Raw genomic sequence first — 26,781 nt, 5'->3', positions numbered from 1 at the left:
GACTAGTGCACCTAACCTGATGGACCAAACAGAATTTAACAGTGTGGTCATTAGACTAGCGACTTAAGTTAACGAGTGTCGAATGAACACAAACAAAAGGTTTTAGTAACGTCTGTATTCAAATGACAATGGTTTCACATAGATGAGATTGATGAGATCCATGTGTCTTGTCCAACTACCATTTTGCAAGTGTTGGAGATTTGCATGACATTGCAGTTAATGCATTAAGTAGTTTTTTCACAAATGCTTGTGTTAGTCTGAACTAATCTCTGTGTCTTCTCAAGCTCTATAGTTTGTTTGGCAATGTTGGAGGTTAACTTCACTGTCTCAAGTTTTTATTACTCGCCCGTTAAAGATACTGCAGTGTAATACTTTCACTTCATTATTACACTAGTGTAATAACGCTTGACCTATGATGTCAAAATGGTTCAAAGTTGTGACGTCACAATGCTAATGTTGATGTCATGATTTTACTAGACCTTGCTTGACTTGAAAGCTGAGAGTCCTCACACTGTCTGTCAATTTATGTTGGCGAGTAATAAACAGAATACTAAACTCGCTTCCGTGAAATACCATTTTCATTAAACTCGTTCAAGATTAACTCGTTTAATAAAAATGGTATTACACGGAAGGTTGTTTAGGATCCTCTATATATCACATCATCTGGGGTGGTATCACACGAGTCCATCTGACACTGAAGTTCTTATCACAAATGCTTGGACTTCCGGTTTCCAACTCAAAGTCTTCAGTCCTCACTGTCCTCTTCTAAATCAATCTGAACAAGATGAGTGTCGATCTGTAAGTGTCTGACAAAGTCTGGCAACGATGGGCGTGGTTGTGGCAACAAGTTGTGTAGATCTGACAGTGCCCGTTGTGTAACTCCTCGCCATTTGTCTATCAGACTCTGTAGCTGCTGCAAGTTATTCTGAAACAGTGAGCGAGGGAGAATCAAAAACATGATGATCATCGAATAACATTAAAATGTATTGCAGCCTAAAGGGACACATGATATGGACCTTTAAAACCTTGGTCAACCTAACAATCATGTTAGTGCTGATTGAACAAGAATCCTCATTATCGCAGAGCTTAGAATCAAACCAACAACACTGTTGTAGCTAAAACGACCTCAGATGAAACTAATTTAAGTCACATCACAGCCATTTGCCAGAATAACAGGTCGCTTTCTACACTAATATCACATATCCACATCAAAGTCTCACAGATAATATTAAAACACATAACTAATATAATGATGTATGAGAATAGACACCTATACGTTTATCACTACCCCATCTAAGTAACATCTGGTTGAAGATATATGATGTGTCCCTCACCTTCGACCTGTACATCTTGACCATTTTGAGCTTCCTTAGTTTCTCCTCTGCTGCCGTCAGATGTAGCATGAGGTCTCTCTTCTCCCTCCTCATAGCAGCCATGTCACTACAGCCTTCAGACTGTATACTGGTTTTGTCATGGTAATTTATGGACTGTGGAACACTCTTGTGAGGAGATTGCATGGGGGCTTTGTGACAACAGGCTACTGACTGTTGAACACTATTGTCACTGCAAGCTACAGACTGTAGGCCTGTCTTGTCATCATCATGTAATGAATGTACACCTGTCTGGGCATGACAGTCTGCAGACTGCTGATTGACCTTATCAAGATCACTAGTGAATTTCAGTCTATATTTGTTGCCAGTCTGTGATGATCTTCTGTGTTTGGATGACAATGGAGTACTAGGATCCATTCCACTGCAACATTTATCACTACCCTGAGGAGTCACTGATGCACCGATACCCTCTGCTGGTGCAGTACCAGGACCATAGCTTGCAGTCTTCATCACAGGTGACTTAAAAGACAAAGATGTCCTCATTCTTCTTGAACATGACGACAGTGGCTTGGGTGTGTTTGAAAACCTTGAATTATCTCCCCTTGATGTGGATGCCTGATAAATGTCTTGTGGTGTGACTGGCAAAGAAACATGTAATGCATGTTGAGTTTTGGGAGACCAAGAAGCTGCCACACAGGGCTTCTTGGCTGAGGGTGTTGCAGAATGGTATCGTCCACATCTCTTCAGTCTATTTTTTAGTCCTGCACTCAGCTGCAACATGAACATAACTGTCATTAAAAGAGATGCAGTTATGAATCGATGTTTTCGTTACTTGTAATACATTTTGCACATTTCAGTATGTACTGATCAATGCTTATTGAACCATGTCTGATAAAACTGTATATACTCATGTTTATAAACCATCTTACATTGTATAGTATAAGGTAAAGGATATTCAAAAAATTACACTCTTCCTAAAAGGCTTCAGCCCAGCTTATCAATAAAGATCTTGGAATGTTAATAGAAGGGCCAATACAAAGAGAAAATTTACCAGAGTAGGATGTCACTGATAAAACTGTGTTAAAATCTAAGCAACACTATAACAGTTTGTTATGACCATAGTTTACATACAGATAAGTCACAATAATGCCTCTTCTGTACCATTATATTTAGTAATACACAACCCAAGTTTTTGACTGTGTTCAACTGAAAGCCAAACAAAATTATATGAGTGACTGACCAGTTACCTCACCAAGGCAGCACCACTGAAACCCATATTCATTTATGAAATAACACAGACATTATGACAGGAGTGGCCATTTTGAACTATCAGTTCAAGAAACATTACATCTTGTGGGTCAATTTCTAATCTAGTGATCATATTACCTATTTACACAGACAACTTGAGTTGCAATCATTTTGCAGTGATGGCTTTGAACTTATTTTCAAAATCCACATCAGGACAGAATACAAGATTTCTTTTCCCTAAAACTGTTGTAACTGTTGAATGCTTTTACAAGACCTCACTTTTCTTTCTGTACTGGCTACGAACAGTTACTACAGCATAATAGATATTGCCAATTCATCAGTATCACACATGCGTTATTCCAGTCAGTTACAATTCCAGTACTTTTTCTCCCCTATATTTCAAAACAATGAAGGTTGGCAAAAGAAAATTCTGCATGATAAGTAACATAACAGAAAAATTAAAGACAAAGTTATGAATCCTATAAAAACTTCTTAACTTAGTTGGGAGGATGTCCCATGACCTATACACATGACATAACAACTTCCAGCTCACAAGTCATTGACTGTTTCATTCCCTATCAGTTTGCTGTAGAAGAAACACTCAAACAGTCCCCCAGTCAATTATTCAGGGTTACTGTATGATATAATACATACTATTTCACAAATGGCATGAATGGAACTCGGAATGGAGATAACTGTTACAGTTAGCTGTGTGAAAACTTCTCTTTATACCACCATGATTCCCTTCTGCTGTGTCATATGAAACCACAATGGGTGGCAGTGAATGGGCTGCATACACCGTTGAATAACTAAGTATCATAATTCATCTTGTTTGAGTAATTTAATGAATGGTGGAGTAATTTTGTAAATACTGCTAAAAATTTGGCGATAACTGTTCAGTAGCCAGTATGTATACATATGTTAACATGTGTATATGTTTAACATTTTGTGCTTTGTTTTTTCTAAGACCTGTTATAGTGACCAAACCTACATTTACTCCAGGCCCTGGAGCAACTTGCACTCTCAGATGGGTTGGTGTTACAGCACTCATTGCGGAATCTTGGGAAAATCTGTGAAAACAATTAGCCAGTTATTGTATTGTTTGTTTCCATCTACAGTCAGCAATGTGCCATCTGTGATATCAGAATGTGTACATAAGCAAATTTGGACCAGAATCTCATGTCATTTACATCAACAGCATCACTTGGCACAATTTGGATGTAATGACAGGAATTTTTGGCAGACACCAAATACTGAATGTCATTATGTTAAACAAAAGACATATCTAGGGTGTGATTAAAAAAAATGTTTGACACCGTTTATTCTGTAACTGTTTCACCATGTTTAGCAACATTTCTTTCTTCAAATATGCCCAGGATTAGATAGGTTTTAGGATATAGGGTTAGGGTAAGAGTTCCGCCTGTAACTCCTGCTTTAAATGTATCCTATATATAATAAGATTATTTCAGGTTTTAGGGTCTTAGGGTTAGGGTAAGGATATTGTTTAGGGTTAGGGTAGTGGTTAGTGTTAAGGATTTTTAAAAATATATCAACATTTGTTATTTATTATAGAATGATAAAAAAGGGGGTTACGGGCGGAAATCTTACCCATACATATTCCACATGTAATCCCTGGGTTTTGGTTTTTATGTATGAAAAAAAAACCCCAAAACAAACTAACCCTGAACTTAAAAGTAAATCATAAACCTAATCCAAAACCAATAATCCAAATAGATTGAATGCATTTCGGGCGGGGGTTACGGCCGGAATTCTTACCCAGTCGTCAACCATTTACATCATCAACTCAAGAACGTTAAACACGCAGAACAAATAAACCGTGGACACTTTTCGAGAAGATTTCAACTGATTTGTATTTCCCGCAACAATATTGCAAACGTTTGCTTTGCTCTGATACGGAACACGATCACAAACCTATTTATTAAACTACGCGCATCAAAAGGCAGTAAACTCAGGTACAATAGTCACCTGAAAATTAATTAGCAGCTCAGCAGTAATGACATCGTTTTGGATGCGATTCTTGATGTCATTATTTGTAGGTGTGCCCTCCTCAAACGACTTTTGCACGAAGTTACGATTCGCCGAACTAAAGTACTTCCGCGAGATCTCGCGATATTACGCTGAGTGCGCGATCAACGGATGGCGGATCTTTTAAATGATCAAAAACTAGCATAACAATATAATATCGCCAAACAAACTGTTTGATTTGGAATTACGCCATTAAAGAGCGTAAGTAGTATCCATTCTTTGTTGAATTTTGATCTGAAGGATGTTTAAGATTGAAAACCTACTGATACTGGTATAATCGATATAATCGCTCGCTTTGTGACTACTAGTCTAGACACAGAAACTCTTTAGCATCAGTTTACCGGCAAGAATTCTAAGACAGTCTTCATCTCGTATACCCGGTAGGTATGCTAGAAAATGTTAGATGTGTTTGATTGCTCACTCTGCGTATCTGGGGGACTATAAGCTTTTGAGGGGCGTGCGGGTAATGTCAACGGGTTCACACAAAAGGACTGAAACACTCAAATCTGTAACAGGGAGCACTTTATTTAGCACAACTATTCATCTTTTGAAATAAATTGATCTGAGTGCTCGTTCTCTCTGCAGCACAATGTCGAAAAGAGATGTTTTATCCCCTATTACCAACACACCGATAGTACGTCCATCAACATCGTCATCCAAGTTTGTGTCGCCATCCCCAAGCAGGAACAGCAACTTGACGAGTCCAACCCCTCTTTTGACTCGAGACAGAGATGACACTGCAGAGAGGAAAGAGAGACGAAGGTCTCGTGTCTTGGACCTGCAGCGTCGGAATTTAGCCAGTCCAAACACCCCTGACAGGTTAGATATGAAATTACTATGACTTCAGGTTGACTTTAGTCATGCTAACAACCTGTGAAGATCAGAGTAAAAAAATTCTCTTCAGTGATCGCTATTTGTCAGTACAGGATTGGGTCCGGTCACATAGATCACACCAATAGTCCTTGTATCTGTGTTATATATTAATGAACTAACAATGCATCAAAATGTCCCGTGTCCCATTTCCTGGGCAAATAATCTGCTAATAGGTGACAAGTTGAAACATTCACAGTAAACATTAATGCCTGCCATACATTTAGTTGTAACTGTTAATCATCCAGGCATTTAGGGGAAGTGAATTCCTGCATCCTATTTGCATGAAAATTAACAATGGACACAAGAATATTAGTGCATCCACAAGGACGCAAAAAAAGGTCCAAATACTTTTTGTAAAATTTTCAATCTAGTAACAGTAAGTTATCACTGAGTCTGCTTCTAGCTGGATTATGGTATCATTTGCAATTTAACTGCTGTAACAATGTGATGACCATGATACACAATCCGATAACAGTAAATGAATTACAATATTACAACATAATATTTAAGTATCTGAGACCCCTATTTTGTCGTTCAGGAGCCCTGAAAATTAGGAGTATGAGTCCTAGGGACCTTCAAATGTAGGACTCGAGGGAAATCCCTGATCATCTGCTTTTATCTAATTACTCTCTATTGTCATCCCTAGAACTTGGTTATCACCTTTTCATATTTTTTAAAGAAAATATAAAGAACTATGGGATCAGATTTCCAGTTTATGATATTTACTGGTTATTTTCTTCTCTGGTTGATTCATCATGTTTTCAAGGACCTGTTTCATTTAAAAGTTTCTTTGATGACTATAGTTGATAAGAGAGTTGACTGCTATGAAACATTAATTTATGTATCTGGAAGCTTACATTAATGAATTTTCCATATATGTATAAAACATTTATTCGTATTCTTGAAGTTGTAACTTAGGCTATGAACATATGAAATCTTGTTTGTGTTGCATCCTTGTACAGATGACTCACCCGTCACTGATAACTGGACCAAAAGAATATGTATTTTATCATGTTTATAATTGTCCAGCCTGATGCACCAACTGACTTAATTTCGAAACCTTGATGCATCCCTGTCACACATAATTGATAGTGGTGATTGTACAAAAGGTGTTACTTGCCTAATGCTGCAGACTTTCACAGTTCACCTGCTTCTCAGTAAATAGGCAAAACGGTTTTGTGTTTTCTTCTCCAGGCGCAGATCACTTCCACCCTCTGGGTTAACCAATAATCAGCTATCAGAACACTATGCATCCTGCATCAAGCTGTCCACAGAAAATGTAGGTTCACATGTGTTTTGAAAGTGAGAATGTTACTGATTATTAATATACTTGATTGTGTGATGCACCAGTGTGTTTCTCGTGACAATCAAGTTGCTCACCTTGAATACATAACTAGCATATAAGTGAAAGAACTCCCCGGGGGCTCTACTCAGTTAATATCATGAAAGTCAGAAGCTGTTGGATAATAATTTCATGTTCACAGCATGGTGACATTACAGTGTGATATCACTGTTCAGTTCTGGCAAAACAAAGTTGAAAATTAGCAGTAGTTGTAGTAGTTGTAGTAACTGTTAAAAGATGACGTATTTTAGATGTAATTGTAAGGCAGTGAAAGACTTACAGAAGTGTGGATTTTTTCTTGTGATACCATAATGAGAAATGTTTTCATTTCAGTATTAATTTTAAAACACTGTTTAGGATCTTCAGAATTTATAAGTAGAACCCATTATGGTGGTCTTTCATCTTATAATATCAAACATTCTACACGTGATGATAAAAGTAGTCTACCTGTATTGCAAAGACCCACAATAGTGCATGTTGGGTTTAGAAAAAACTACTGGTGAGATTCTCTTGAAACTGACTTTATATAGTCAGTATGTTTCTGTGTTTAAGATAATTATTTTCTAATATTGTGTTTTTATTTTTCAGAAAATTAATGCCAAGAATGCATTTAGCCTGCAGCTCATTGACTACATGTCAGAGCTCCTCAAAAAGGAAAAAATGGAAAATTTTCAGGTTGGTTGCAATGCTGATTTCTTGGTCAGAACAAATAATTGAGCAAATCACTGTGAAACATTCAAATGTAGTAAAATATATTTGTCATAGGGCTGCTAATTTGAGAAAACTTGCACACATTGTTTGAACGACATTGTATTTCTTGTGAAGGAACACTGTAATTTCAGAAAGTTTTGACGGATTTTGTAACTATATAACGTTTTATACGTACCTGTGTCAATGAAAATTGTTGTTCACCATGATTTGTCATGTAGTGTGTCAATCTGTCATGCTGCTGTATTTTACCTTAAATGTTTTAATTCTCAAGCCCAAACATGACTCAAAAAACATCATTACAAGGTGTTATTACAAGGACTGTTATTAACCTAACAGAGCTGACATAGAACTTAATAGAGCTGACAGAATTTTGCCAGAGTCAGGCTTCAGTCTTGTGGCTCAAGTTGCTGCATGCTTTCTGATCTACTATCTCTGATTTCATCCGTCAGATTGCCAGCTCAACACTAGATGCCAGTGCCAAGATCTATGCAGGTCGTGTTGACTGTATCCATGCAGAAGCATACAAAGTGCTGAGTGGGCTAGGGCGGGGAGCCAACAAACCCAGTGATGAAGATGGGGAAGGTATGTAGCACAGTCTGATGTGGAAGAACTAACATATAATGATATAGTAGTATAGACAAAGGCAGTTTCAGACCTTCTCTCCTGGGTCTTCCAGCCTTCATCGACGACCTCTACGTGACTATCTATCTTGTACAGACATTGTGCAGCACGAAGAAAGCCTCTAATGTACAACGGGACTACTCCACTTGATGCTACACACCACCTACAAAGAGTATATCAAGCAACCAAAATATATGTGACCCGTCTCCAAAGACGAGTGCAGAAGCTATTGGCAGAATTATCCAAAAGATCGAAAGCAAAACCCAGCAAAAATCACAATGAGCATGGAAAACCGAAAACGTCAACAAAACTCCTTTTGCAGTCTTCGTGGCCAAAGTGGATGTCTCCGAAATTGCTATTGGCCAACACCAAGATAAATTGTCCGATCTAGAAACAAAGCTACAAGGGAACAGACTAGGGATCTACAGCATCGACTACACTTGAGACTACTCCGGCATCCTAGACCGCAAGCAATTCATGCAATTTCTCTGTAGCCAACAATAATTTCTAGAACAAGGCAATCTCGCGGAAGCCATCAATAGCGGAAACCCCACCATCCTGAACAACACCCACTCGATCAGCAACCATGTTTGCACATGGATAGAAACAACAGTCTGGCAAAACGATGTGAACCAAGCTCTACAACAAGGTCGTTTGCAACTTAGAAGCTGGAGAAGTCCGAGAACCGATTGGCAGCCACTATTTGCCCAAACAAGCATCTCCACAAAACCATTCTCCACCCATTGACATACAACAATGGGGCTGTTCTCTCATAGAAGTTTCCCTGCTGAGACCCCGACATGTCCACCAACAGTTTGGAAAACGTTTTACAAGATATGTTGGATGGGGTTTCTCCAGCAGGCAATGGTCTGTTCATAGTACAACCACCAGCAACTCAGTGGCTGCGCTTTGCAGATTGGCAGCCGTCTCGCCAACTACGTAGATGGTCCATAGGAGCATCTCGGCCAAACCTTTCTCCACCCAGACGTACAAGAAGACTTTACTTACATAGAAGTTTCCCCATACAGTGATGTTCTGGTTGTAGTACAACCACCAGCATTGCAGTGGCTTTGAAAAGATAGATTACTGTCCACAGCAAGCAATCTTTCGTCGTGCGGTACACACATTTGAAGCCGGGTTGCATGTCTGGAGTACAAATTCATCCAACCAGCACCGATGCAGAATCCTCGAGAAAAAACATCAATTGGGCCGTAGGAGACTTCGGTTTTCGGTTGGTTCCAATATTCTGCATGGACATCCAATCGGTAGAAGGAGATACAGTAGAACTATGCTCACTCAGATGCTATGCCAAAGGCGAGGACACCAAGACCATGCTAGCCACAAGCATGAAGCCAACCGCTCTACATCCATCCAGCATGGATCCAGACATATTTCTTCAGCAACTGCACATATCAAATGGCAATGGAGACAGAAGAAATGCCAAAAGCTGGACTGAGAAAGATTCCTACCAATCATTCCAAGTAATGCCAAACATAGCCGCCAGTCGCAAAGTTTCTACTATGTCCACTCCAAGGGACTTGTCAAGGGCCCAATCCTTGATAATTACCTGGTCAGAGACCGCCATTGTCTATACTATTCATATGTTGCTGATACACAGGCTTCAGTCATTTGCACATTGTTAGACTTGAACATAGTGGAAATGTGTTCTATCAAGAGAGTTCCTGTAAGAAAGCTTTACTTTGTTTATTACATACTGATATTTTCTTGGATGATTTGATTATTTTCTGGGATGTAATGTTTTCTGAGATGTTGTGCATTCTGATTGTGTGATATTTTCCCAACCCAGTTGCAGATGAGGAACATGGAGAAGAAGGGACAGGGGGAGACAACCCTGATCAACGCAAGAAAAAGAAAAAGGTAGAATGTAGAGAAAAACGAAATGATGTGTGGCTGACCCATTTTATCAGAACATTCCAGCTGTGCACTGTTTGTTATGACAAGACAACTCTGATTAATATAGGTGTCCCCAGAGGCTGATATCTGACCATGAATAGGCAACAATTGTCAGTGATAGTTTCCAAATTGGAATGAAATATTTCCCAATTAATGTTCACACAGTCATGCTTTGGTCAAGGTTACTATATTTGACTGATCACAGGACCATACAAAATACTGAATGAAACTTTGTGATCCAATATTAAGTTGCTGCCGAAAAAAGTACTTTGCATAATTCATGTATCTGTACAAAATATTAATGGGTCTTAGCTCAGGATCCTGAAAGAAATCCTTCCACCACAGTTATGATGAACCTAGAGAAGACCGTCCCCTGGCATCATCCTTCAGGACATGTGCTTTTGTTGTTTTCTGCAATGATATGATGACAGACTCATCATGGTTCTGTTTCAGGTTCGAAAAAGTCGGACAGTGGAAACCAATCTGAAGAACATTAGTGTTAACAAGTTTGACTTGGAATTTGAGGTGAGCTGGGCATAGATTTTCGAAGCTCCCTTAGTGCTAAGGTAATCGTAAGTTAATGTTAATGCACGACACTTACGACTATCTTAATGCTAAGAGAACTTCGAAAATCTAGGCCCTGGGACCACATGCACAAAGCGATCTTAGCGCTACGACTATCTTAAGCCTATGTTAGAGGATGGGAGTTACAATCATTGTAGGGCTAACATCCCTTTGTGCAAGTTTGCTCTGGCTGTGATGTTGGCAAACATTCATGCTGTTATGTAACGTTAGTTGCTCATTGGTCTCTTGTCTGTACCATAATCGTAATCTTGTTTGTCCTGGCAGGACTTTTGTAAGGAGAGATTTTTTCGCCCTGTAATATTTTGATGGAATCATTTGTTTGTCACACATTTAGCTATATGTGACGTCCATTCCAGCTGTCTCATACAATTGAATAGTGTTAAAAGCAACTTGCAGCTCTACCCACTGAACATGGAATATCTATATACACATTCGTAATGATCATGTCTGTCATCCCCCTGGTCAACTATCCTGTAGCCTTGACTGCTGATGAACTTCATTCCAGGTGGATCCCATGTTCCAGGTCATGTCGGCAGCTTTTGACGAGGGTGGTGCTAGTGGACTGATCTTAAACAACCTTCGTTGTTATGATGACTGTCAGGAGCTGGTGCTTGACTCGTCAACCCTTGTGTCAGTTGTGGAAAGCAAGGGCCCAGAGTTAACCCCCAAGTGTCTCAATGTCACCGATCTCAAGGGTTTGCAGTCTATCAATATGATTCTAAAAACGTGATTGTTAGTAAGATCCCTTGACACCTCAAGGGAATTAAATCTGGCTAGCTATTCTTGAAACATTCGTAGCCCAACAGAGTTCTTTAGCTCACTCTTAACACTTTGGCTACAGTCAAAGTGAAGAAGTCTTAGGGCTATTAACGTTTTGAAAATAAGGTCCCTGGCTTTAATACCATGCATTCTTGTTTCCTGATGCAAGAAGGAGTATATATCAAACCTTATTTTAGACTTGTAAGCAAAGCTTCGTCTATGGTATTTCTTTGAAGTATTATTTTGCTTTGCTTTTGAAATCACATTGCTTTCAAAATGTCAGTCACTCTATTAATCAAAGCTTTTTTCCTTACCATAACTCATGCTTAACTGCTTGTCTCCCTCTTCTATTTGAAAGTTAGTGGAACACTTGAAGACCCTTGAAGTGGCGTTCTTTAAAAAGAGGACATAAAATCAAACTCATCCCTGAGTACCCTCAATGTTTCGGTGCCAGTATTGATCACATGACCGTCCATATTTGTCACTCTCTACTTTCATCAACAGGACTTTTATCTTATGCATTCTGCATATGGTTTTAAAATTGTGTGTACAACAATAGTACTACCTCAATAGTACTACCTCCAGTAGAAGCCACACCCATAGGAGTTGGCAGTCATGTTGCTGAGAATCAGATTTGGAATGACTGGAGTCTTTCACCTTCGGTTGTTCTGGTACAACCGTCAACTGTGGGTGGAAGACTACAGGGATACTGGGAAAGTTGGGGAATACTACAGGATGACTTTGTATCTAGAATGTTTGTACAGGATACAAGATACAACTAAAGGCTACCCTACCTCTTACCAGCAAATTAACTACGAGGTAGATCAGACCCAGAAATTGGAAGATGCAACTATGTCTCAGCTAGACAAGTCAGATCATCTCACACCAGGGTTTTATTCCCCAGTTTTCCTGGTAACAAAGAAGAACTCCAGGGAAAAGTTCAGACTCATTTACAACATGGGGAGATCCAATCAAGATTATCTACTCAACCAGGAACATTTCAAAATGATTCACCTTCCACTCCGGCAACTTGTTTGTGCATACTATTACATAGCCAGCATAGACTTGCAGGACGCATATCTCCATGTTCCTATACATCCACATTGAAAGAAGTACCTAAGATTCCTGTTCCAGGGTCGTCATTTTCAATGGAACATCCTACCATTTGGAATTCGTCTGCCCCTTGGTTGTTTATAACAAGGCCTATAGTAACTTATCTACATCGTCAAGGGCTGTGCAGTGTCTTTTATCTGGACGATGGGAGTCAAGTGCAAGAACAAGTCAGTCAACTCAGACTACAACTTGACTTCACCATCAAACTACTCACTCAGCTAGTCAATCTACTAAACTTGGAACTAGAACCAAAACAGGATCTGCATTCTTTTTCATGGAGATTCTCCTAGGGGTACTTATAAGCATTTAAATGTTCTTTAAATTCTTGCGACAGTTGTTACTATATTTTTTCAATAAAATATGTATAAAACAAAAAACATCGTTTTTGTCTTGTGAGACCACCACTACAGGGCCCCTGGCCCTGTGACAGCCAAGAGCAGGTAACTCTTCAGACTATAGCCTCCAGCAAAACACTTCCTTTTCTGTCACCCGTCTGTGAAGACGTGCTACAGCGCTGAGAGATTCTTGCTTCTAAGACACAAGACAAGTGATAAGATGAGTAACACAGAAACTCAAACTGTATGTATGGTTTCTTTATCAGACGCATGGGCGCTTTAGGAATCATGTTTTACAGTTTACTTGTCAAAAAATGTAACTTTTTGCTGTCCCTGTTGCTCGCAAAATGGTGGAAGGCAAGCCGTTTTTCCCGCCAAAACTTTCAAGTTTCTTTGGCGGTCTTTTTAAAGTAAGCGTTTCTTCAGCTATGCTGTTTCATACGTTTTATTAATATTATTTCCATATTTACTGCAACTTGTATAAATTTGTCGTAAATTATGGTGTAGTGGCACTTAGATTTTACCTTAACTACGCAGGTAGTTCTAGTTATTTAGCTTTGCGCCCATGCGTGTTTTGTTACATTACACAACACTAGGGGTTCTTTGTTGTTTTGCAGTTTAAATCCTGCTCAACATGCAAATCTTCTATCCCGGCCAAGGACCTTCACGATGTCTGTCTAAGGTGCCTGGTTGAATGTCACCATGACGACCAGTCAGGCGATGTGTGCACGGGATTTACTCCCCAGACAAGAAAGTCACGACATGCTGACTTTTTGTTTTACTCCAACCTACTTAAGGCGGGGGGGGGGGGGAATATTTGGGCACAGGACCCTCCGTCCAAGCGTTCACATAAAAAGAAAAGCGCAGCTTCCTCTTTGGAGGGGTCGGCTAAGAAGGCCAGGGTGTCTAGGGACCCTTCCCCTTCTCCTGCCACTGTATCGTCTGCACCAACCCCTGCTTCTCAAACACCATTAATTTCTGTTGATTCCATTAATGCGTTGTTTCAGCAGCAGATGTCCTCGGTCCAGTCAATGATAGATTCGGCGCTGTCGGGTTTCCGAAAGGAATTCGACGCCCGATCTTCATTGGGTGGACATGGTGGTTCATTGGAGGGAGGCCGCGCCCAGGCTTAGGCCCGGAGAAAGCTCCTCCCTCCGGGCAACCGTCCTGTGCTTTGGACGCACCGACGGAATTGCCTAGGGCAGTCGGCCCCAGCTTGTCCTGTGAGGCAAGTGGGGCAATGACGCCTGGTATCGGCGGCTCAACTTCGGTGAGCCTAGTGCTGCCCAGCCGCTGGGGGCATCGGCACCCCGTCCTTTCCCTGGGCTGTCTAGTCACCCTCCTGTGGGGTGCTTGTCTCAGGTGCCCAGACAACCTAGTTCGGGCTCTGGCAGTGGCGAACCTAGTGTCTCGGCCCTTCTCAGTCCTTCTGTTCCTTCATGTTCCGTCTCGGTAGCGCCCTCGGCAGGTTCGCTTTACGGTGAGAGTTCCCTGTCCGAGGAGCGTGAGGAGATAGATATGGAGGAGGAGGGGATTGGGGAGGAGTGCGAGTCAGAGGTCCCATACTTGTTTGGTTCGTCCCTTAGACAGGTTCGGGAGAAAATTGCCGAGGTCCTACCTCAGGTTTCCATTCCTGTGCTAGAGCCCGACCCCTTGGAGTTTCGGCTTCCTGGGGAGGTGTTCGCGCCTACTAAAGTCGCTGAGGTGAGGTTGCGCATGCTCCCATCGCTGGTTGGGGAGATAATGAATCCCCTCCTTTCGGGTACCCGGTCGCGCTTTGATCTCCTGGAGATCAGCCGCTGGTATCAGTTGGAGGAGGATTCACTGTTCAAACCGCCGGTGGTGGACGAGTGTGTGTACGCTTCGGTCACTCTGGGGGAGATTCTCCTCCTCTTCCTTGGCCTCGGCCAGGCAGGGCCGGCGGCTGCCACCCTTCTCCATGACCGCTCCGGCGCTGAGGTCCGCCTATCGTTCCTTCGAGGAATCGTATAGGTGTGCGGCCCAGCAGCTGAGAGTCATGGTTCATTCAGCTTACCTTTCTGCTTTGCAGGGGCAGCTGTTGGACCAAGGGAGCGCTGTCGTCAACTCTCCGTTGGTAGTGTTTGGCCGGCAGCTTACGGATGGTGCGGGAAAGCATTAGGTGCTGTGCCAGCCAGATGATGGGGGCCGTCATGGGGTTGCGTCGGCTATGGTTGTCTGTAGCCAGGTACTCTCCTGCAACCCAGCAGGCACTCCTAACGCTGCCCTACAGGTTGGGATCTTCCCTTTTCCCTGGGGCACTGTAGGTTGTGCGGGAGGCTGTTAGCACTTTCAAGGACTCTAAGCCCTTGTTGGAGCAACCCTCCTCGTCTCGCCAATGGCCTCCCACTCTGGCTTTGGCTTACCTTGCAGCGCCGGCGGAGGAAGGTGCTAAGTGGACTGCTCCACTGCAGCTCAAACGAAGCAAGAGGGCGAAAGGCAAAGGCAAGGGGCCTGCGTTGCCGCAGTTGCAGCAACAGCAGCCTTTTCAGGGCAAAGGGAAGCCTGCCCCGGCTTCCCGTTAAAAACATTTGGTGTCCCCCGCACAAGCAGGCGGAGAACTGCCGAATGTGGGGGTACATTGCCTTGCGCCAGAAGTCCCTGTAGGCGGCTGGCCGTCACTATTCCTTTCGGAATGGCAGGCAGCCACTTCAAATCCCTGGGTCCTGTCCACAGTCAGGGAGGCCATATGCCACAGTGGAAGCGAGACCCTCCATGCTTCTCAGGGATTCGGCACACGCTGGTGCCGTTCTCCCGGGAAAAAGCAGAGGTCCTCTGTGCCGAGGTCCAGTCGTTACTGGACAAGGCAGCCATCGAGGTGGTTCCGCAAGGTCAACAAGAAGACGGGTTTTACTCCACATACTTCCTTGTGAACAAGAAGGACGGAGGGTTCAGACGTATCTTGAATCTCAAGGGAGACAGGGGATTGGCTCACGTCAATCGATCCCAAGGACGCTTACCTCCTTGTCCTGATACACTCTGAGTTCAAGAAATACCTTTGGTTTTTCTTCGACGTGAAGTGTTATCAGTTACGGGTTCTGCCCTTCGGCATCTCCACAGCCAGGTCACAGGGCAGGTGTTGTCATCCGTACCTGGACGATTGGCTATTGAGGGCCCTGGGGCTCCTGTTATCACACGATGCCACGCAGCAAGTGATGGGCATCCTGTTGAAGCTCGGCTGGATCATCAATCTCAAGAAATCAGACCTGACCCCCACGTAGGATCTGGTGTACTTGGGGGCACGGTTCAATACGGCAGGGGATTGTTTCCCTAGCCCCAGACCGCATCGTCAAAGTTCAGGGAACTGTACTTCGGTTTCTCGGGTCCCCCAGGGCCACAGCAAGAACTTGGCTTCGTTTGCTGGGCACTATGGCGGCTACAGTGGACGTGGTCTGGCAGGCGAGGTTGAGGATGCAACCCATTCAACAGGCGTTAGCCCAGTTGTGGTCCCATTTGGAGAGCTACGAGATTGTTCTCAAGACACCTGCTTGGTTGATTCCTCACCTGCGGACAGTGGACGGAAGTCGGAAATCTGTCCAGGGGGATCCCCTTAGAGACGCCGACACCTTCCCTCTCGATTCAGACAGGCTAGGGGGGCATCCTGGGCGAACTATCAGTCTCGGGCTGTTGGGCCGAGGACGAAGTCACCCTACACATCAATGTGTTGGAATTGAGAGCAGTCCGCCGGGTGTTCAAGAGCTTCGTGGAGTCAGTGCGGGGTCAAGTGGTTCGCCTAGAGATGGATGACCAGCCCGCTATGACGTATATCCTGAAGCAAGGCGGCACAGTGTCTCCGTCCCTCCTTCAGGAGGCGTGGCAGTTTCTGCTGTGGTGCGACCAGTTAGACATTCGGGTGCTCCCCGTATATTTCCCGGGCATAGACAACGTTCGCGCGGATGCGCTATCGAGACGTATACTAGCCCCACATGAGTGGATGCTGCATCAGGGGATAGTCAGGATTATTTCCCAGTTGTTCGGGTCGTTCCAGGTAGATCTGTTTGCCTCTGGGGCGACGAATCAGACTCCTGTGTTTTGCTCAAGGATACCGGATCTGAGAGCGATAGCCAACGACGCCTTTCTGCTCTATTGGACAGACAGAGTGCTGTGGGCGTTCCCACCAATTCCTCTGATCTCAAGAGTCCTCTCGCAGGTGACCGCACAACCGGCTCGACTACTTGTGCTTCTGGCACCGCTTTGGTCGGCTCAAAGCTGGTTTAGGGTAATTCTCAGGTTTCTGGCTCAGCCTCCTGTACTGTTACCCATTCAACTGGACTTACTATCCCAGAACGGAATCCCAGGATTCAGTGGGTGGCTTGGTCACTGTCCGGAGTCGCCTCCATGCGAGAGGAATTCCTGCATCAGTTGCAGGCACAATTCTGGCTTCGCGGAGGGATTCGACGAACGTTCTATATGATGATAGATGGGCCTGTTATGCGCACTGGTGTGTCGACAGGGGCATTCTCGATCCCTTTTCTGCAGATCTAGTAACTGTGTTGGAGTTTCTACAATCTAAACTGGAAGCCGGTCTGGTCTGGTTACTCCACGGCAATCTCTGCCTTCCACATTCCTGTCGATGGTACATTATTGGGGCAGCACCCTCTAGTTGGGGCAGCACCCTTCCTTGCAGGCGTGGACAGAATCGGTCCGTCTGTCCGGTGAAATAGTCCCCTGTGGGACTTGCCAGTCGTTCTTGATTGGCAGTCCGATCCTCTTTTTCACAACCCGTCGACTCTATCCCTCCAGCTGTTGACATGGAAGACTGCTTTTCTTGTGGCGGTAACTTCTGGCAGGCGGGTAGGCGACATACACGCTATGTCCGCCAACCCTGAATTAACGGTGTTTCACAAAGACAGAGTGAGCATTCGATTGCCAGATACTTACTGTCCTAAGAGAGATAGCACCTTTCACGTAACGGCGCCTATTGAGCTCCCTGCTTTCACGCAGCCTTCACCGCCGGTACCTCTCTTCGACATGCTCACATCTTAGATGTCCGTAAGACCCTTAAGGCTTATATCAAATGAACAAAAGACATTAGGAAGAATGATCAATTGTTCTGTTGTTATGGTTGAAAAAATATAGTTACAACTGTCACAAGAATTTAAAGAACATTTAAATGCTTATAAGTACCCCAAGGAGGACTCTATTCAAAGAATCTGCAACCTCTACAGGTATGTTCGAGTTTCTAGGGATATGGTTCATCACACCTCTCAACCCTATTATGGTTCCAAACGATGAGTGGATCAGATTCCATCTTGAATATCTCAAGTGCTACTCTGTCCATTGAAACTCCATTCAACATTGAACTCGTGAGAGTAAAGTGACAGTGTGGCAGTGGTATCTGAGATACAACCTGGACTTTTGAAGAAACAGGAAAATGACAGTGCTGTTATAGTTCCCTGGGGGTGACATTCAAGACGTTTTGCAGGAAGAAAGTATCCAAGAAGAGGCATGACCCACCACCATATCTGTTGGATACTTTAAGCAATTAAGCATGAGTCAGGATAAGGAAAAGCATGTAATTTTCTGAATAAAATTGATATTTAATGCTTAACCTGACTCATGAGTTCAACCCTCCCAACCTCGAATCCATGTCACTTGGATTTCCCTGCTAATCCTTGCGTTTGGGCAAATATTTGGAGAGCGTGACAAATATGGCTGGTCATGTGACCAATATTGGCACTAAACCATAGGGGTAAGGGAGGGTAGGGTACTCATGGGTGAGAGTGATTTTATATCCTCTTTTGAAGAAGGGAACTTCAAGGGATTTCAAGTGTTCCACCAGTTTTCAAATAGAAGAGGGAGACAGGCAATTAAGCATGAGTCAGGATAAGTATAAAATATCAATTTTATTCAGAAAATTACATGTGTTTTTTCCAGACTTGCTGGAGAAACTTGACTGTGAGAGTAAGCAAGTGTGTGCTCCATATGCAGAGTTTCAGTTCACTGACTGGGATGGCTCCGACATGGTTAGTGATTGCACTCTTATCTCTGTGTTGATTCAGACTGTGGGGATCTCAGACTAGAGAGTTCGTCCCCTGGATATAGACCTTGTACTGGACTCACTGGAACTGGTTGTCAGGACCAGCAACTAATTGTGTTTTGTGAGGGCATGAGACATTGCTCATCATATCAATCACTGGGTGGTCTGTTCCAGACTTGATTACTTGTAGGAGAGGAGGAGTATGGCACGAAATAGACATGCTGCTTTCATGCATCTAATTTCTGATTAGTGTGTCATGTTATATTGTAATATCAATGTATTCAGATTCATGAATATCAATAGTAAGGTAATAATTTCTCTGAAACATATTATTAGTATTGACTGTTTTCTAAGCAATTCCATACTCAATCACTCACTCTTCTCTACATAGGAAATATTCGTCCATGCCCTTACAGTATACCAAATTTTGATATGTATATATTGTCACTCTTTTGAGTTGCTGTAGTAGACTGAACTTCCTGGTCAATAACACCTGTGGTGATTTGAAGGTGGTTGTTGCCTGTTGCAGAGCTCCATGCTGGGTAAAGGAGCATCGGAACATGCATTTGACATGAATGCTGAGAGGGAGCCTATCTTCCCAGATGCTGACGATGATGATCATCAGAGCCTTCCTCCAGACACAGATTATGGCGACATGGCTGAAGGTGGTAGTGACAGTAAGTTAATGTAGTAGCAAGTCAACATTCATTTTTATTTTTGTGCAGAGTATACAGCTTCCCTGTGAAGTGCTTGATGGTTAACTGACCAACTACAGTCAATCTTACTGATACACATAAACTGCTGGGTGAACAGATGTATAGAAGTCACTTGACCAGTAAGACCTGAATCAGTGGGAGAGTTTGATCCAGTAGGATCTTGATCAATAGAGACTCAACCAGAAGGGCCTGGATGATTAGAGCCTGGAGCAGGACATGGATCAAGAGAGTCTGGACCAGAAGTACTTTGATCAGTGGAACCTGGACCAGTAGAGTCTGGACCAGAAGGACATGGATCAATAGAGCCTGCAATGGTAGAGTTTGGCCCAGTAGGACCTGGATCGATAGAGCCTGGACCAGGAAGACATGGACACGTAGAGCCTGAACTAGTAGAACTAGGCCAAGTAGGATCTGGATCATTAGAGTCTGATCCAGAAATACCAGGGCCCACTTGCACAAAGCGATCTTAGCGCTACGACTATCTTAAGCCTATATTGGAGAATGGGAGTTACTATCATTGTATCGCTAAGATCGCTTTGTGCAAGTGGGTCCTGGACATGTTTAGCCTGAAATCAGTAGGACCAGATAATTGAAGTTTAAATTAAGAATGAAGATGAAGGATCCCTTGCCATACTGTAAATATTATACATGGAATATGGTTTAGTAGGCAAGGACGAAGGTCAGAAACATGCACTGTACATTTTATGTGAGGTGGTCATTTCTTCCTTTATCCACTTAACTTTGAATACTAGAGATTTAATATTGATTGTATTAACAATAAGAATTTAATAGCAAATGAAATAGCAAAAATTCAGTGGTGATATACAAATTCTTTATTACAATGAGTGCAGCATTTTGATGCAGATATTACAGGTGTTCAAAAAAACCCATTGCTGGACATGCGGCAGGGATTTACAGGATGGGAATTCCTGTGTCCTATACGTGTAAAAATTGACTGTGGATGCAACTTAATTTATCAGCACATCCACAAGGATGCAGAAAATGTCCACATACATTTGTAAAAATTCCAATCAAGTAACAATAAGTTATGACTGTGTTATGCTATCATTTGTGATTTCATTACTGTAACAAATGATGTGTTGATCATGATAGATAATACAATAACAGTATTAATGATAATAGTCAAGTGTCAGGGACCCCCATAGGGATGATGTCCAGGACCCCTGAAAATTATAAGCATGAGTCCCAAGGACCCTCAAATACAGGACCCAACGTAAATCACTGGCCCGGGACAAGTCAGTTTTCATTTTGAGCAATCAAATAATGGTATCTTATTTGTCCATGGGCTACTTAATAATTTCTGCTTCCCTTTTCCAGCTTCAAATAAACTTGGATTTCACTTCATATCTGCTAAAAAACGTGGCAACTAAATTTCACAATGATAATATAGTAGTGTTATCTCTCCATGCCGCTTATCACTTTTCAATAAATAGTCCACTAACCATTAACATCAAATACCATGTTGATTTATTCTTTCGCAATTACATCATCATGATTACATACATAACAGGGCAAGAGGAATATTAGTCAGGACAAGTTACTTTCTTACAGTCACTTGCCCTGTGTCAAGCGGCTTTTTTTTTTTTTTTTAAAAATGAACTCCCTGATATTAGCACCATTATCAAGCAAGTGCTGTACAGAAATGTGATGTAGGAACATTGTAGACATCTGGATAATATGTTTATACAAAGCTAAATGTTGTTAAATTAAGGAAGTCATGCTCAATATGTTATTGTTGGCTTTCCTTGTGATAGTTTCATAAGCAAAATGTTCAAGGTGCTCAAAATTAGGTAGATGACTAGCATTTCCTGCAGCTGTACAAGGTCTTTCTTTACCTACCATGGTCCTGATTAAATTCAGCTAGAGCAGTTTTCTTTGACCTTACTAACAAGTGTGTAAGCCATTGTTTACTCATCTGCGATTTCTGTTTGTAGATGAAGATGGAGGTGGCTTTGAGGATGATGGGGAGCGGTCGAATGTTGTCGGAGACAGTCGGGCTGCCATGCTTGTTCAGAGTGCATTTGAAGATCTCACGTAAGTTAGCCTATCTTGTATATCCTCAGGTGTATGTACTGTTATTGCATCACTTGTGGAATGGTTTGTTAAGCTATTACTCTTGTTAATTTTGAAGTTTAACAATGTTTGCATTTATCACACTTCGGTATATTGTCAATCATGTCATCACATTGGATGTGTAGTTCCTATTCAATCCCTGTGCTCTACCTAATGTGTTGCACTTAAATTAAGCAAAGGAGCTCTGGGTTTTTGTTACATAGAGGATATTATATGAGTGTCCATGTCATACTATGTTTATGACACAATTGCCTAAATGTTGGTAGTTCCCGAGTGAGATAAGTATAGAAATATAAAAAGAAATATTTAGATTTTACAGATATCCCGTGTGTTACTGATATTGTCAAACTGTGGAAAATAAACCAAAATAAACACAGGCTGACTACCTGCTATCACCACATGTAGAATGCAATGTGACAGAAGAAACTTGACATCATAGCGTGGTTTATGACATCACCATGACAAAGTGATATCTTGCCCTAGGGCATCATATGGAAAATATGAACCCTGATATCTTCGTCCTCGTAGTCAATAAATATATGTATATTGACCTGCAGCCATGGCAGCTCAGGGACGTTGATGCAGATTCTGGCATCACAGCCATCCGACTACTCCTACTTCAACAAGGCTCTGATGCAGACCTGGGCTGGACCCTCACACTGGAGGAGGGGATGTCTCTCTAAAGGTCAGGCCCTTTACCGTATGTCTTTCTATTGATTTCATCAAGTCCTCTAGTTCAGGCATAACTATGATGTAGAGATGACAGGAACCCAATACATGTACTGCATCTGCTACTGCACACTGCATTCACTGTGGGGAAATAATCCTGCAGTGATTACCTAGAACTGCTCAGAGGTCGATATTCTGAGTCAATATTGCAAGTTATAATTAACAAAATGGTTTTCTCAGATCATGTTAGAACTAACGGAATGGCTCGTTCTGAGTGAATTGTATCTCTGATGATATGACCAATAACGAAAAAAGTTTTTTTGAAATATTAACATGTGGACTTGCTGCTTAACATTGTCTGTTTCTTGTAGATGCCAAATTCAAGTCGCTGAACAAAAGTCAGAAAAATAAGACAAAGAAAGTTGCATTTCGTGTCAACTATCATGAGAAGGCTGACACAGATGCTTCTTTCAAGGCATCAAAGGCCACAGCCCTGACCAAGACAACACTAAGTCGATACAGCAAGGACCAGACAACCCTCCCTGAAGATCTGCATTATGATGCCGACAAGCTGTTCCGACCATTCCTTAAGCCGAAGATCATGGTATGGTTTGATGAGTAGCAAGACATGTAGACAGAGCTATTGTTAGGGTTGTGTACATGACCAATATACACAACTACTGAAATGTCCTGTGATTTCTCTCCTGTCATATTTGTTGTGTATGACATGACAGTTATGTCATGTTGTGTTTTCTGTCATGATGCAGGTCAAACGACAGCAAGGCAGCAGTGTTGGCGTGGATGATGAGATCGACAACTATGACTACAACAATGAAAACGACAGGGAGAACTTCTGTGCTGATCTTGGCGTGAGTTTTAAAGAAATCACACCTTGCTCTAGCAGGTGAAATCTTAAAGTACCGGTAATATGAAAATGGTGAGGTGAGTTATGGCAAACTACTAATCAGTGGTTTTTGTCTCCCGTCAGGGAGATGACGATGATGAAGATGGAGGTGGTGGGTTTGACTTCAACTTGACAGCGGGTGACTACAGCCATGCATCCTCTCAGGACAACATATCACAGCCAAGTCTGGCATACAATGACAGCCTGAATGCAACCTCCCTTTGTGGAGACAAACTCCTCTCACAGCCTTATAAGGTATGATATGGTGGTTTCTTGATATTTGATATAAAGCACAACATAATCTAGTCATTCTACATTCATTCTGTTGCACTGGCTACAGTGATTAACTTTACAATCAGATGAGGCTGGATCTTTATATATACATACGCTGGTGTTTGCAGGTTGCCAAGATTGATATTGCATATGCCAAGACTGCCAAAAAGTTGGATGTGCGTAAACTGAAGGGAGCCATGTGGAATTTGTTGACAACACCTGTATCTAAACAGGAGGTAATGATAGGAATACACAACTTGTAAATTCCATTGGTCTTAACCTTTTATGACTTTCTGTATGGCTTTCTCACAGAGCATTATGTCACTTAGTATGTTTGAATTTTAAGTATTTTGACCATTTTATGATTTGTACTTTTAGCAATTTCAGAATGCATTGTGTAACCTCAACACTAAATATGGATTAGAATGTTATTGCACTCTGTATTGGTCACATTGAGAATTGTCTGATCCATACAGTTATTTACATAGAGCTGGAATATTGTTGAATGCTGTATTTAACATGTCATAGCTCAGACTGATGCTCATTTTTCAACCTCTGTGTTCAGCCTGTAAATAATAAAGTCTTGATTGGACAACAGTATTGTCCAGTTAAGACTTGATTTTTTACAGGCTGGAATATTTCTCAGTGTGGCGTTAAACAACAAACTGGAAGTGTGTTAAACTGTAACAATGTTTCAGGAAACATCAGGTCATCCTGACCACACCCTGATGGAACCTCCTCCATCAACATCAGCCATGAATGAAATGTGGACATTCCAGACACTGCTCACAAAACTGCCAGGGAAAGTATCATCCAACACAGCCAAGAATCTGAGTGTCCCCATTGCCTTTGTGTGTCTGCTGCATCTTGCCAATGAGAAGGTGAGTCCGCGTCTCAGACCCACTTGTCCACAATTCAGAAACAATTTTGTTTTTCGTTATTGTTCTAAACGTATTTTAACTGCTGAGGTCATGTTGCTTTAAGAGTGATATGGGCAACAGTTGCTCTAAATGGATTCATTTACTTACAATACTACTTTGTTCTTATGTCCAGACAGCTCGGGGGTGTACGTATAAGAGAAAAAACGCCTCCGAGGTTGACTTAGACAATGTAAAACTGGAGTGGGGGGGGAGTCAGTGATAGGTAATTACAATGTAGATGAAGCTGCATTACAGTAACTGAAACACGCATAAAATCAATTTAATGACAGTAACTTTAAGTTGATAATTTAACTCCTGCACCTTTGTTGGTCCAGTGGCCGTGAGGTAAAGCGTCTTCCTACAAATCTGAGATTTGCGGTTGTTATCCCCCATGGGAAAACATTTGTATTGGGAGTTTAATCTTGAACGATATTTTTCACTTGATTTCAAACACTCATGTATTGTTTGAATGTTGATGTTCATGTAAAGTTAGGAAAAGGAAAACCTGGGAAGCGGTCTCACTAACGAACAGTAAAACCTGGGAAGAGGTCTTTCTAGTGAAAAGTAAATCCTGTCCCTCTAAAACAAAAACCTCAAATGCAGTTATTCTGGGAAAACCTGAGATGACCTAATATATAGTAAGAATAGGTTTATATGTGAGGTACAAGGTCAATCCCCCAGCTTCCATGGATGTTTTCTGTAGTTCCCCAAGTAACATCAGAATATTGTTTACATTACAGTATTTAATCATGCGATGTTTCACTATTCAAAACCGACTTTGTTAGCAGCTTTGCCAAGTTACTTCTCATACAAGGCTTCAGTCTCAGTCTGAATTCAGTCCGTGGCAGCAAGATGACTGTACACTGCTTGCAGTCTACTCTTCATTATAACCCTGTGTCCCATGTCATAGCCTATCTACTTCCTTTGGTCAGCGACCTGACTGAGACAAACTTTCCCACAACTCTAGTCAATAGGAATAGGAATATTCAGTGTTTCGAGACTCCCAGATATGAGATCACTTCGCAGAAATGTAAATGTCTCATGTGTTGATAGGTACCTAGCAAATGAACTCACCTGTAATACTCTTACTATGCAATGTGATACTCCTAAGCTGCTGTCATGTTCGAGACCATTTCCTACTTGAACAATGTATGCAAACTTGGAACAACTTGGCAGTTGGCAATAGAGCACAAATATTACAATTCCAACCTGATTACATGTATATTACTAACTACTATAATGTCACACTAACAATACCTTTGCCTTGATGTTTTCAGACTCTGAAGATTTTGGACAGTAATTTGGAAGATCTGCAGATATCCCAAGGCATTTAGCAGGTTAATGTTGACAGACAGTACATCTCAGTATTGACAAGAACAAAGGAGTGTCGCCAACTGAAACAGCATCAAGAGGTTTGAATAGCTCAAGAAAAAGGCAGCATTCTGACGTTAGAAGAACAAAAGTTGATGGATACTACATTAGGACATTATGGTTGAACAGTAATGTGTTGTCATGAATACCATGGTTGGCGACACAATTCAAGGTTGAGCAGCAATGTGTTATTATCACTACCTTGGTTGGCAACACTGTTCAAGGATCGTGTGGTTGACCTGTAATGTGTTGTGATGACTACTATGGGTGCTGACATTGTTTAAGGACATGCCAACACATTGCTAGTGATTCTCTATATGTTATGGTTGACCAGCAATCAGTGTTGTTGTTTTATGTCAAGTCTTTTATCATTTTGTTTTATTGTACATAGTGAGTGTATGTATGATTTTATCATTTTTCACCTATCTTAATGTTTTAACAGCTATCTGTTATGTGCACAAGAACTTGTGTATTTAAATCATGATCTGATTCTGACCTCATCCACCTTCATCCCCCATTTCAATCACAGGACAGTCATTGAGAGAGTTAGATAGTACTAATCACCACATCATTACATCACCACAACAAAACACTAACATCAAACAAGAACTGGTATAACTGACGCTGACATTAATAAGTCTTTGTCACAATGCCAGCTTGTCTCCATAAACACAACAGGCTTTGTGTCACTGCAGAGTTATGGCCCTTGTACAGCTGCCTCAAGGACCCTGATGGCCATCACTTCTGATGTGCAGCTGGTCCTGTCAGTGTTTTCATATCCTTCATTCTTTCCTCCTGTAAATATTTCCATATTTATATATCATGTAGGTACTGTTACTTGGATGGAGTCAAATTTCAGAGGATTTATATTTGTCACAAATGATGTTTAAACCAAAATATATGATCTTACCATCTTATATTGGAAAACAAGCAATAAAACTCTTAAGAAAAATGTGCC

At 41.9% G+C, this 26,781-nt stretch overlaps 2 protein-coding genes across 3 annotated transcripts; one reads left to right on the top strand and one right to left on the bottom strand.

The window, feature by feature from the left end:
- Window positions 1-100: 100 nt before the first annotated feature.
- LOC137265326 (swi5-dependent recombination DNA repair protein 1 homolog) lies at window positions 101-4,695 on the bottom strand. The gene is made up of 4 exons (XM_067800695.1): window positions 4,566-4,695; window positions 3,571-3,649; window positions 1,335-2,102; window positions 101-925 (listed from the first exon to the last, which is right to left on the bottom strand). The coding sequence occupies exons 2-4, from the start codon at window positions 3,628-3,630 to the stop codon at window positions 746-748; spliced, it is 1,008 nt and encodes a 335-aa protein (XP_067656796.1). The 5' UTR covers window positions 3,631-3,649; window positions 4,566-4,695; the 3' UTR covers window positions 101-745.
- On the top strand, window positions 4,686-26,781 carry LOC137265325 (condensin complex subunit 2-like). Of its 2 annotated transcripts, none has more exons than XM_067800693.1 (18): window positions 4,686-4,826; window positions 5,211-5,444; window positions 6,693-6,777; window positions 7,429-7,515; window positions 8,001-8,133; window positions 9,980-10,050; window positions 10,540-10,611; window positions 11,177-11,366; window positions 18,774-18,862; window positions 19,406-19,553; window positions 21,548-21,647; window positions 22,244-22,371; window positions 22,727-22,959; window positions 23,123-23,224; window positions 23,344-23,514; window positions 23,661-23,768; window positions 24,231-24,413; window positions 25,730-26,781. In XM_067800693.1, the coding sequence occupies exons 2-18, from the start codon at window positions 5,215-5,217 to the stop codon at window positions 25,784-25,786; spliced, it is 2,187 nt and encodes a 728-aa protein (XP_067656794.1). In that variant the 5' UTR covers window positions 4,686-4,826; window positions 5,211-5,214; the 3' UTR covers window positions 25,787-26,781. The 2 variants fall into 2 exon arrangements, with proteins under 2 accessions (XP_067656794.1, XP_067656795.1); XM_067800694.1 differs by having other exon boundaries at window positions 4,689-5,005.

Source organism: Haliotis asinina, chromosome 15 (genome assembly GCF_037392515.1).
Source record: "Haliotis asinina isolate JCU_RB_2024 chromosome 15, JCU_Hal_asi_v2, whole genome shotgun sequence".
NCBI classification, from domain to species: domain Eukaryota; kingdom Metazoa; phylum Mollusca; class Gastropoda; order Lepetellida; family Haliotidae; genus Haliotis; species Haliotis asinina.
The sequence above is the reverse complement of the archived record's forward strand: the minus strand, read 5'-3'. Positions and strand labels throughout refer to the sequence as shown.